The sequence below is a fragment of the Petaurus breviceps genome, unplaced genomic scaffold (assembly GCF_028583685.1).
Source record: "Petaurus breviceps papuanus isolate PSGF00001 unplaced genomic scaffold, PetGlider_PUasm1.0 90808, whole genome shotgun sequence".
In the NCBI taxonomy this organism is placed as follows: Eukaryota; Metazoa; Chordata; class Mammalia; order Diprotodontia; family Petauridae; genus Petaurus; species Petaurus breviceps.
The window spans coordinates 3211965-3225169 of record NW_027187349.1 but is presented as its reverse complement, the minus strand read 5'-3'; the positions used below and the strand labels follow the sequence as shown (position 1 = coordinate 3225169).

Genomic DNA, 13205 nt, shown 5'->3' with positions numbered 1-13205 from the left:
CATTTTGACATCTTACATATACCAAGATTTCAAGACAGTCTAGTGGAACATTTTACATACCACTGAAGACTTAAAATTTACTCATACACCAATTAAAAAAACCTTTTTTTAAATGGGCTTATTACATTGTGTTATCCATGCCAGGCATTAATATTTCTATTAGGCTTAAACTTTTCCTGCCAACTTCTATGCTACTTTAGATAGTCTAATAATAATGATTAAATCAAATACTCTGCTTTTGGCAATGCATTTTTTTATCTTCTTATACAATTACAAATTCTAATATACCACAGTATTAATGATGCAGATGTATAATTGAAATAGCATCGATTCAATATTCAAACCAGCACCAACAACATAATTTACTGGATTGAACTAAAATTAGACGAGAAACACCAATTGCCCCTCTTTATAAGCATCCTAGACTTAGCATAAACTTAGGTTTCAATCTTGCAACTGGCTGAAGTATGATGAAATAGAATTCAGATGTTCATGGAAAAACAGTGCTACTAAATACTGAAAAACAACTAATGAAGGAGTTACATTATTAAAAATCTTTATTTAGGTTTGGTCAGTACAGGTAAGATATAGTGGAGTCACAGAGCAATCTGCATTAACAGGATACAACAGTTCATAAAAACTGAGTAACTATGCACACAAAATTCTTAAACATTCAGTCACCTAAAGAGAAAATGCACAGATGTATGGTGGAAAAAACTGTAATTAACACTGAAACTACTACAGGACTCCATCAACAGTCCAACTTTTAGTGATAAAACTACTGTACTGGGCAAACTTGGCAGTCATAAACCCACAACTACTATGACAAGTCTGAATGTTGCATAAGGATAAGAACAGTATGAGTAAGAATGCCCTTACACAGCACGGGTTCTAGATATACATGGATTTGTACAGACATCATTGTGTTATACTTTGTGGAAATTATTTCCATTTTCAACTTCACATTAACTCATATAAAAATAACTTGAGCCTACACAAACGTCCTTTTAGCAACGTTCAACGTAATTAACTGTTACAATTTCCAAAGTGGCAGAGGTACTGAAGCAAGGAAAAAAAAACAAAACAAACAAAAAAACCCCCCACACTTCACAAAAAGGCAAATTGTGACAAAAAGTATGCACTAATTAAAATTGTTTCTGGACAGTATCCTCTCCCAAATTAAATGACACTGTATAAAAATGTTGCTGGAAAAATGTTACAAAACTGAGCCCTGTACATTTACACTTGAGTCCAAACCATTCTGAACATGACGGGAACCCACAGTTCGGTTACCTTTCCCAGTCACTGCTTTCTCCTCTTGAGGATCATGATTGGAGTCTGTGTCATTAGAGTGGTGTGTGAGAGAGTTTTCACTGCCCGTGGGAGAGTCTACACTTTCATACCCCGTACTGAGTTGGTTTATGTAACTACTACCTCCTCTGCCAGTTCTCTCTTCAGAGTTGCTGGAGACCTTATTACCATTCCCTGGAGATGTAGGAAAGTCATCTTCTGTTGTGTTACCCTCCCTAAAAAATCCAGGCCCAGACGTCCTCTGATGGGAGGAGCTGCCGTTACTTGGTCCATTAGCCAGACGGCTGCAGTCTTTACCCATGACCTCTCCCTGGTCTAAAGGCTCAGAAGATGGAGTCCTGCTGGTACCTGGGACTGAGGCCTGGGACTGCTGCTGGTACTGAGCCAACTGCTGACGAGTCTCCTTCAGTTGTTGCTGAAGAACTAGAATGGTACTCTGCATACCTTCTACTTCTTCGTCAAGCTGAATAATGAAGTCATTGAGTTCTGTACAAAGAAAAAGTCAAACCTGCTTTTAACATCACTTAAAAACAAGTTTCATATAGTAGGATAGTAATACTATTATCTAGAATTATTCAAGTAAAATATCGACAAATGAGGTCTGAAATTTATCTAGGGTTAACTTTCACATCGGTTTCACATATTTTATATATATGTATATATTCACTATAGATGGTCCATTTGATGTCTTCTTCCTAAACCTCATGTAAGTTGCTTAAAACAGAGGTTAAAAGAAAAAAAAAGTAAAACAGTCTACCATGTAAAGATGTATGGATTCTGAGTATTAGGACAACTCACAACTCATAGAAAATCATTTTACTTGTAAGCACAGCTAATTAAGAAATCCATTGAATGCACTAATTTTATTTAACTCTGTAAAATAGTTACAGAACACACTGGAGGGAGAAGGCTCTAGAAGGGAAAAGGTATTCTCCTAAAAATCTCTAAGGGACTTAAAAAACAAAATAGGTGGCAAAATTTTAGTAGGCTGTACAAATAAATCATAGTTTTATAAAACTTACAGATGATTCTTACTAGAAGTAAAAGGACCAGGTAATATATTTTAAAATGTTACTTAAGCAATTTATTCCAATTAAGTTCATATATTATTTCAAATATGAATCCTAGTTTGCAGAATCAATTCTTGGATATTTCCCTCCATATATCTTTATTGTCACCATAGCTACTAAAGAAAAGGAGAAATAGGACGGCTGCAACTATGCAAAGTGGTCAGAATACAGACATGCTGCCCAGCCTCCTGTAAGCACTTAACATACACGCATATTCACTTAAAAATCTGGGCAGTAAAGGAATGGCCTTTGTATTCATAAGAAATCTACAGTTTAAATGTCCTTTTGTTTACCTGTGCCCCCTTTCCCATTCTTCAAATACTTCTTTCTCCACACTGTCCTTATGTAAAGAAGGTAATCCTGTACTACAACTTGAACTACTACATTCAAGCTAGCAAATTTTCAAAGCCAATGAAAAATTTTCAAGGAACGCTGTTCAGAAAGTAAGCCCTTACCATCCTGACTGCTCTTAAGTTCTTCACTATACTTCTTCTGTAAAGCCAACTCTGCTTCAAGTTGTGCAATACGTCCCTGGGACAGTTGCCTTCCAAGCTCTTGATTCTCCTGAATAAGCATTCGACACTTCGCCATTAACTTTTTGCCTGTTTGGCTGCAAAGGAAAGAGCCATCCATCACAAAATGAAGACAAAATCTTCTGGTAATCTTCCTTGATTATAATCTTAATAGCAACAGTAAATGTTTTCCAGACATCACAATTTGCACATTATAGCTCAAAAGACCTACATCACAACAGTAAATCTCCCTATAATTACCACCTTTTCCTCTTGTGCATGTTGATCTTCGGCATTTCAGTTACTTGATGTCAGAAGTAAAAAAGCAAAACTTAAATATATATTGGCTAAAATGGTCACTTCTTGCTTTTATATCATAGCAATAAATACAATCTGGAATTCATTCATCCTTACCCCAATTTGATAAAAAAATAATATGCACCTGGGAATCTAAACGCACCCTGCCAAAAATTTTATCAAATGTTGTATTTAGGGAATAATACTTAAGTATTAAAGGATGAAAACTTGATATGCAAAATAGGCATGTTAGAAATGTCTGTTTAAAAAAAATCAGTGTAAAAATCTGTGCTAACACACATACTTAAGTGTATGTTTGCAGGAAGGATGATATGGAGTATTGGTTAAAAAAAAATATTTCATATAATCACTTACTCCAAAGTAATTTATACCTGACTCTTCAGGAACACACACCTTTGTGGATCATATCCATTTCATAGAGATGTTTATTAAACAGGGATTGATATTAAAGAAATTCATTAGGCTCTTTTCTAAAGCAAAGAATTTATTAGTGGCAGAAGTGCACTGTCCTTAATTGACCATTTTTATAAACTTCTTTTTTTGTATTAGTTCTTCCTAAAATTGGACTCACCTATAGGTCATTTTGGGGTTTGTGAAACACTTTATTTTTAGATGTTTAAAATTCTAGGTACAAAATGGGGCATCTTGGGATAGAATAGGACTAGGGGATATATTTTCCAAACAATAATGCAAAAACAGATATCTGCCAACGGGGTTATTTATACTTTCTGAAAACCATTATAGGAAACTCTGTACAAAATGCTACAGGAGAAAATGTAAGTCTAAAACCTCCTCAATTCAGTTTGCTTACAAACTGGGAGAAAAAAACCTCTTGTTCAGCAACAAATAACATGAAACTGTTTTTCATCATATATGTTCAAAAAAAAAGACCTGATTAAATTTTAAAAATCTCTCAGAACTTGAATGTAAAAGAATACTGCTGTCACTAAGTTTCAAACTCATAGAGATCTTAGGTGAAGGAAAAAAAAAGCTAAGCTAAACTACTGTAAATAATTCAATCAAAGCTTTCCCTTACAAAATTAAATCAAGCTGTTTCAATTTGTGATGTTTTTTTTTTTTTTTCCTGAAAAGTAACTAAAAACAGGTTATATATTAAAAAAAAAAAATCAGGGCCAACACTGTGTTCTCTTTAATTTTTCCTTTAGGCTTCCCATACTTTCCAGATGTGTTGCTCCCAATGGCATCTGGTCCAGTCAAGTCTTGAAAACTTAACCATGGGAATATAGACAACCACTTGTTCTCTGTCCTTGATGCGATGTCCAATGCCAGGTCTTGTAGTTAATTCAAGTAAATATTCAGTTTCAAATGCAAAATATGAATTAACTATATTTCTTATGAAATATGAACTATGGCTAAACCCAGACAACTGGGACTTAGGCAAAACAAAAGCAATTACAAAGACACAAACATTTATTTGGCCAAGCTACAAGTCAACACTTACTACAATTATTCTTTTGCATTAAAAAAAAAAAGATCTGATTTATATTTAGTATCCTTGTTCATTGTCACTTAAGAACTCCAAATTCTGTAGAATGCTTCCCCAGAATGTAACCTGTAATTTGTAACATTATAGTTTCCAAATTTTTACTAAGAATCAACTGGGAAATTGTAAAGATGTAGTAAAGATGCAGTTTGAAATGGATGGTATGGTCACAAACAGAAGTAGAGAATGTTAAATTTTTCTTCATAAATACTTTCTGGTAACTTGTTTTCCTTGTAATATCAGTAGAAATGAGCAAAATCAGTGTTTCTGACTACCACGTGAATGATCCCTGAGATGCCAACTTATACAAGGAAATGGATATTAATTATAAAATCAATTGAATTGTTTCTCCTTCAGTTTTAAGTATGCCATTTAACTCCGTGTATTATAAAATATAAGAAATAAATGAATTGTTCTGAATATAGAGATTTGGATCTTTTCTAGAAACATTTTAATGATGTTTCTTTCTATTTTCAATATTGATGCAACTAACTCTTATTTATAAGATAGTCACTGTATTCTATTTGAGTTATCCATCATGGGGTAGTAACTATACCAAAACTACTAAATAACATTTAACTTAGCAAATTCAGAAGAATTATTTATGAGACTATATGGTGAAAAAGAAATCCTATCTCTAGAATAATTTTAAAATTCAGAAATAACCTTTTTCAACCCACAAATCAAACAATAACTTCAACAAGCATTTTGGAAAGGTACATAATGTTGTATGATGCTGTTTCCCTGTTTTTTTTTCTTTCTTTTTTTTTTTTTAAGGCAATTTGGCCACTTGAGAGATATAGCTTCTCAAATATTTAAATGCATATGGATAATGTGAAAACACTAGTATTTATTAGTAGTTGAAATGTTCCTAAAACGTATCTTTACACAAATATATGTCGCAAATATTTCTCTAAATTCTTCTCCCCTCAAAATTAAGAATTAAATTGCAGTGTGAAAACAATTATCGATTTCCATTTGAACTATACAAGACAAAACATTGCTAAACCAATGATAATCTGTTTAAAAGCAATCATATAATTAATAAAACCTGAGATAATCATCTCTATTCTACAATTAAAAAAATATAGATCTCAAAGTATTCTTTCTAGTTACCTGTGTAGCAAGTTTAAAAAATGTCATATATTATTGTCTTGGATAAATACATATCGATGAAATTTCCTATGATATTGAAATCATTCTCTTTTACCTTTAATGGCAAAAAGTTCATACAAAAATCTCCATGCTGTCATAATCAGCTAATATCAAACACAGATTTGATTACTTGTTTAAAAAGTTTGGAACCATTTTTTTCCCTGATAATTATACAAACAGTCCCCCCCCCCCCCCCCCCAGCCCTCCCACTGCCCCACATAACAGTTCCTTAAATCATACACGTTCAAGATACTTACAATTGATTTGAATGATTAAGAGAGAACTTAAGTCACCTTTCATAAAAATTACACTTAAACGCTGGGACATGCTGGAACATTTATCTTCCACTCATCTTAGAATCCAACATCACCTTATGAAAACTTGAATTGGTGATTTATAGAATGATCTGAAGAAAAAAATTCACCTCCAGGATAGTCGGATGGAGACATGAAGAAGTAATGCCTTATATCTAAGTGAGCAAATGGATTTGCTAGCAACAAACACTAGACCTTTGCCAATCCACAAAACATCAAAATTCTGCCAGCCCACATTTCCAAGATTGACACCCCAATCTTCAGGCAGGCATTCTGTGAAGTTGTCCCACAATATTACTGCAACGTCTTGGGACAAAATGACAAAAAGTACCAAGAACGACAAAGCTCCTTGACTGATACCAGCTGGATAAATGCAGGTCTTTAAGAAGTGAGAAATAAAAGCCTTTTTTCCTTCATTTTGAAAAGCACAACAATACTCTTCCAACTGCCCTTAATAGCCCCCAATGATTCAAAATACAACAGAATAAATCAATAGAAATTCCTTGAGCTATTACAACTATTTCAAGGCATATTTTAAGTCAAGAAAATAATTACAAAAGGCCCCAATACAATATGGAATAAAAACACATCCCCATTAACACTGAAGAACGGTTGCCATTATAACGTGCCTAATTAAATGTGGAGATGTAATAATTTTCATAATACTGCAAAATTATGCAGTGAGGCTTATCACAACCAATATCCTTAAACAGTTTAGTTGTGAAATGATTGCTTATATATAATGCTTCAGACAATTTAAATCTATAAGATACTACACCTTCATTTTTGTACAGTCCTGAATCAATTATCTACATCATTTGCAACCAAAGAACAAACCGTTGCTTAAAACCACAAACGAGCCCCGAACTAGAAGGGCCCAAAGAACTATGACTGTTACGTATTACTTGATCCTGTCATCGCTATTGAAGCAAATAAACCCTTTATATATATGTATATATATATTATATATATAGATAGAGCAAAATTCACCTCATTTGAGTTTTGACCCAGAAGTTCAAAGAATAAGCAGGAAGTCCACAGTCTTATTGGCAAAACTGACTTCTAGTGTCTCTAAGTCACTAGGCTCAAGGTTAAGAGCGAAGCATATTCCATTTTTACATTTTACTGGAATTTTACATGTTCAATTCATGATTTAAAATCTCTAGGTTTTCTTTCCTCCAAACTGTCTGTAGACACAGTGTGCCACAGACTTAAGACTTCTGTTTCTCCCTCTATTTTCTTCAAACAGAAACACTTGTCAAGTGTCTACATGTTCTAGAAAGGGAATTTTTTCGAAGTTGGCCACTTCTTCGGAATAGTCCGACGCTGTCAGGCCTCTGAAGCAAGGGGGGGGAGGAGAGAAAAAGCTGAAACACAAGGTTCATCTGGTAAGTTTTACATTAAGCATTACAAGCTGGACAGTATAAGAATGTGGCTTTTTTGGCTCAAAACGTCTGAGTCTTGGTGTGGAAAACGAGTACTTGGCTGTCCCACCATAGCATTCTCGTAGTGGGACTGTCAGGGAAGTCTTGACTGGGGAGTATGTTTTGTTTACCTATCAGGCGTAAATTTCCAGGCACTCAGTTCATTTTGGGCTTGTTCCAGTTTGTCTTTAGTCTGTTCCAGTTCACCTTTCATTTTTAGGAAAAACAAGTTGATTGCTGGGTCCACCATCGTTGATCTCAGTTGGGCAACACTAGGCTGCTGAACTTGTTTGAGGTACTGGATTTGAGTCTGTGCAAAATAAAAAATAAATTATTACTACCACAAAGGATGGGCCCATGGAGTTTCAGAGAGCACAGTTCAAATTATGTACAAATAAAGGATCCCAAAAAAAGGCAGCACTTGGTTAAACTGATTAAATAAAACCTGTTAAAAAAGCCTTTTCAAATCAACAAAAAATAGCTATAATCTTTTTTTAGGCTGCTTGATTTTTTACTATTTAAACTTGTAAGCCTGAATTCAAAGACCATTATCTCTGTGACTTCAAAAGCACCTATACCGGTGACATTTGGGATTGGAAATAAAATGCTGTTGAACCATCTTCTAATTCTACACGACAGAAATCAAATAGTTCCAGAAGGAGTAAGCAATTTGTTTTCAAAACATTATCATGGAAAGAAAAACTGATTTGACTTAGAAAAATGCAAGTCTACAGAAAATTATACTAAATGAAAAAGAATTCCCACACAACTATAACAAATTAGTGTAGTGTCTAACACTGGAATGCAGTTTTGAAATGGAATAGTTCTCATATAAAAATTCACAGGTCTGAAAAAAAACCCATACTTTTTCTTCATATGTATGTATCTATGCATACCTGTGCAAACTACTAAATATAAAACCCACCAGAAAAATATAACTAAAAACAAGACTAATATTAAAATAAAAATTTTGAGGTAGGATCTAGATAACCAATGTGATTTCACTGGTAAACAGAACTCCTAGTGAGAAAAGTCTTCCCTACTAATCCTGATCTACAACTTATATAATATTGAGTTGACTGAGTCACTGAGAAGTTAAGTAATTTGCCCTAAGTCACATTATCAGTATATGACAGAAGCAGGACTTGAATTCAGGTTGTCCTGACTCCCAGGCTGACCTTTTACCCATCATATTACACTTTCACAAACATAAATGTGGGAAAATAGATTAAAAAGTGAAAGTTTTGGCCTTTTGTTTGGCATTGTAATTTGATTTTTAATAAACAAAAATGTGGTATGACAGATTTAAGAAACAAAATTATAAGTAGCAACTTAAAAATATGGCAAACACACGTGCTGCCCCCAGCACAGTATACCCTGCCCATATCCCCCTACCCCAGCATACTTGCACACAAAGTTCCAAATTGTCCACTTCATTACTGTTTATTGGCATAGTAATATTCCCATTGTGCAGGGTGTCCCTAAAATCCTAGTATAAATGCCACAAACTACAAAAAGCATAATTTGAAAGTTTAATTATTTAAATTTCATTTATACTTATTTAGTTTTTATAAATTTAAAGCAAATTTTAAGTAATATTTGGCATCATGTCATTATACATTATGTGTGTACTTGACAGTTTTGTCAATGATACTTTTTCAAACTGGGGGATCAGATCAGTAGAAGATTCTCTCCGTTAGATTTTTTTCCCTGTGGGATGATGTCAAAACTGTCAAGTATAAATCAAAACTTCATTCTTTGGATGATTTTAAGGCTAAGATAACAAATGCAGTCCTTTCATTCACTGACAGCTGATAAAAAGTTTTTACAAAGCTTGAAGACTAATAGAGTTGTCTAGCACAAGATGATTACACTGAATTTTACTAAGAAACATCAACATCTAAAAAATTTAAATACCTTCAATTTTTTGGTAAGTTTGTAGTATTCATACCTCTGAAATTAAGGCTTAAAACTGCACTAAGACATATGCCACACTATATAAATTTATATCTAGCAACTTGTAAAATGCAACTGTACTAACATTAATCCTCTTACCCCGATTTAGTTCAGGTGACCTGTCCCAAAGCTAAAAAAAAAAAGATTATAGTTGATGTTTTTAAAAACATCTTTACTCTCTTCTTTAAATGGTACATTGCAGGGATCATTTAACTTATTTCACTGTACAGTTATTTTGAGGGTTTATCTTTAAAAGCCCATGTGCACTACTTAAAGTCAAGACTTTAAAAATGCTTACAGGAATTTATCATGCTGGCCATACATTTAGGACTGTATAACACAGAGGGACAGGATAGGAGAAGGTAGACCTGTGATTTCACTGTTGCAGGGAACTCCAGAAGAGGGACTTGTTTATTAGTGCAGGTTGGCAACTTCTGTGCAACTTATGATCTTACAGTTGCTTAGACCTTATAGAGGTTAAGTGTGTTGCCTAGAGTCACATGTGCAGGATATGTGTCTGAGATGGGACTTGAACAGCGTTGTGCTGGCTCAGAGGCCAGTCTCTATCCCCTGCCATGATGTCTCTTAACACATACCCACTGATAAATGCAATGCCAATTTACATACGACTATGTCACAAATAACCACAATTCATAAAAAGTTCCAAGAGTGCCAATGTAAATTTAGTTGCTTACGGAAATGTTTGTTCTAACAAGACAAGTCTCATTTCAAAGACATTTTAAAAAATCAGTTAAGGCAAACACAGTAAAAGTAAGATACAATAAACTCTTGCCTTATTTGCAGATATGAAGATACAACTAGGGCAAAAATACCTGAATATATTGGGTCAATGCCTCTAGAAGACTGAAATCAATCAAGAAATTATTCAAAACATAAAATAAGTTAACTCATTCATAACTTTTTGGACATTTCAATGGCATCAGCAATTACCATCATATCATAGTAACAATGATGGTAATTTATAACATATCCCAGTCAAATCTATCTCTGCAAGAACCTAGAAGCTAAACACTCTGCTTCATTTAATGACAGTATCATCTATTGAATGACTATAGTGAAGCATGGGAAAGTCTTTGAAAGTAATACATTTAATTAATAATTCTCTTGGTAGCATAAAGGAAAGTTTCTGACAGTGTCCTGTCACAGTTCCTCCCTTCACTTCCCAGGTGACTTGGCCTGGAAGAGGATATTATCTATCTTTGCCTAACATGGAATTGGAAACAAAGATTTAGAACAGAAAATGAAGTAATTTTCTAAGTTCCTTTTGAGGTCAGGTTTTCAATACCCTTATTCAATTAAACAAAAACAATATGTCCCATTAAATAACAAACTTTTGAATTACTGTCAATGCATCATCATTGGCAAAGCCTCACTGAGAGTTGGAAGTATCTCTCTGAAGACTTCTGTATTAAAAAAAAAACAACTCATTTATTACTCAATTTCCCATGAAAAAAGCTAAATAAATAACTTACAGATGAAGAAAATGAGATGCATCAAATGTTTTGCTTAGAATTACAACAGACATAAGAAATAGGTGTATAGCTCCTATTTCTCAGCCCACAATTTTATCAATAGCTAGAAATTTAGGATTGGCTTGTCATCAAACATCACAGAACAGTAATAGGCTAAGATGGAGAACTAGAATCCTTCTATACAAAAAACCTTTTGAGTCTAAATAAAGTACTTTTTGAGTTTTCCAAGATCTCAATCAGAATTGAGGATATGCTAAGTATTTATGGAATTCTGACAAAAGTTCAACTTTAAGACATGCATTATACTGTAGTTTAATTTGGATTTGGTAGGGTCTCACTTCTATATTCAGAAATTTTGGTCACAGAGCTGCCAAAAAAAGTTTATCTGATCACAGGACTAACTCTGCTGAAAACCTGGAGTGATTCCCTATTATCTCTACGATAAAACAAATTCCTAAGGGCATTTTAAAACCCTTTGCAGATTTGGCTCCAGATATTTTCACATTATTTCCTTTACACACTATGTGTTCCAACAAAAGTAGCCTACTTGCTGTTAGATGAATAGTGTATTCTTTTCCTTGCCTCTTCCATGCCTTTCTTTGCACTGATTGTTTTCATTATGCCTAGAATGTACTCTCCCCTTACTTCTACCACTTAGAATCATTTGCTTCCTTAAAGCTTCAGCTCAGGGCCATCTCCTATTGGAAACTTTTCTAAGCCGCATTGTTAGTGTTCTCTACCCCTTTCAGAGTTATCATATATGGCCTTCCCATTTCACCATGCAGATGCAAAAAAATTTCTACATATGTTGTCTTCCCATTTAGAATGTAAGCTCGTTAAAGGCAGGGATTCTTACCTAGTTATCTAGTTATATCTCCAGTACTTAATATAGTGCTTAGTACAATAGTTAGTGCTTAATAAAAGCCCTTTTATTCATTCAAGTGCAGTGGTAATCTCAGAAGGATTGACATTAGTTGTTGGGTATATATTAGGAGATGGTTTAAGTCAATTTTGTTAAACATTATATTAACAAAGAAATAGTATTCTGCATTCATTCACAGATACAATGTAAAAAAATCTGTAGCCACCCACGTATTAGGTACTATAGAAAATAAACCAAATTTTTATCCCTGAACTCTGGCAGTTTATAATCTTGTTAAATAGACCAATTGTATTTTATCATAAATTTAAAAAACTGACTGTATTTGGAGGGTGGGCAGTAGAGAATATATATTTTGTCCAGACATTATCATCAATTTTCCATATATAAAACCCACTGAGAAGAGGTAGGTTTTGAATTAATAATAGTAATTTGGCTGACAGGCCCTATGCTTATTAGGAAAAATAAGGTCTTTAAAGAGGCAAAAAGACCATAAAGGGAAATTATCCTGCTTGAAATGAAACGTCCTGCTTTCGGGCAGGGTAATTACACAATTAAAACTAGCAAATCTCACTTTTGTCCTCAAAGTCATTCTGAACTAGTAAAAAAAAAATGCAATGGTGATAGATTATCACTGAAAGTAAGGAGAATAAGGAATAAATAGTTTTATGAAGAAAGCTTCAGCAAGATTTAAGAAAATGAGAATAGGAACTAAAAAAAACCTCAGGGTATTTTCCTTGAAAGCAAAAAGTATTCTTAAATAAAGTGACTGATGACTGACTTGGTAAAACGAAGAAGAATCAAGTGGGGATAAAGCCCAGAGTGAACAGGAAAGCTCCAAGGAGGAAAACATCTTTCTTAGTTAGGTTCTGATTAAAGTGGTACAACAATGAGGCTATTAATAGCTCATAGGTCTGGGTAGGAGAGAATAGGGCCAGAGTCTAGGATTGCACACTGAAGAATAAACCTGAGGATCCTACAAACTTAAAGAGTTGAAAGGTACTCCAGAAATCATCTAATGTAACTCCTAGCCAAAGCATAGATTATCATTACAGCTTCCTCCTAGAGTGGTAATACAGCCTCTAATTTAAGAACTTGAAGATCTCCAAGGACAAGGAACTTACTATTCTACAAAGTAGTCCTAGAATTTAAATTTAATGAACATTTATTAAGTATTTTCTGTATATAAAGGTTACAAGGACAAAAAATGAAAAAAATAAAACTGTTTCCCTTAAGCTCATATTCTATTGAAGAGGGTTTTTTTTTTT

The 13205-nt window shown here is 33.8% G+C and overlaps 1 protein-coding gene across 3 annotated transcripts in view; it reads right to left on the bottom strand.

The window, feature by feature from the left end:
• Nucleotides 1-539: 539 nt before the first annotated feature.
• Nucleotides 540-13205, bottom strand: part of WTAP (WT1 associated protein) — an 80408-nt gene continuing 67742 nt past the window's right edge. For all 3 annotated transcript variants that reach the window (XM_069070353.1, XM_069070355.1, XM_069070354.1), the window contains 3 exons: nucleotides 7740-7918; nucleotides 2837-2991; nucleotides 540-1797 (listed from right to left, as the gene is read on the bottom strand). In XM_069070353.1, the coding sequence (XP_068926454.1) occupies nucleotides 1217-1797; nucleotides 2837-2991; nucleotides 7740-7918 (915 nt within the window). In that variant the 3' untranslated portion in view covers nucleotides 540-1216. The remainder of the gene's footprint in view (nucleotides 1798-2836; nucleotides 2992-7739; nucleotides 7919-13205) is intronic.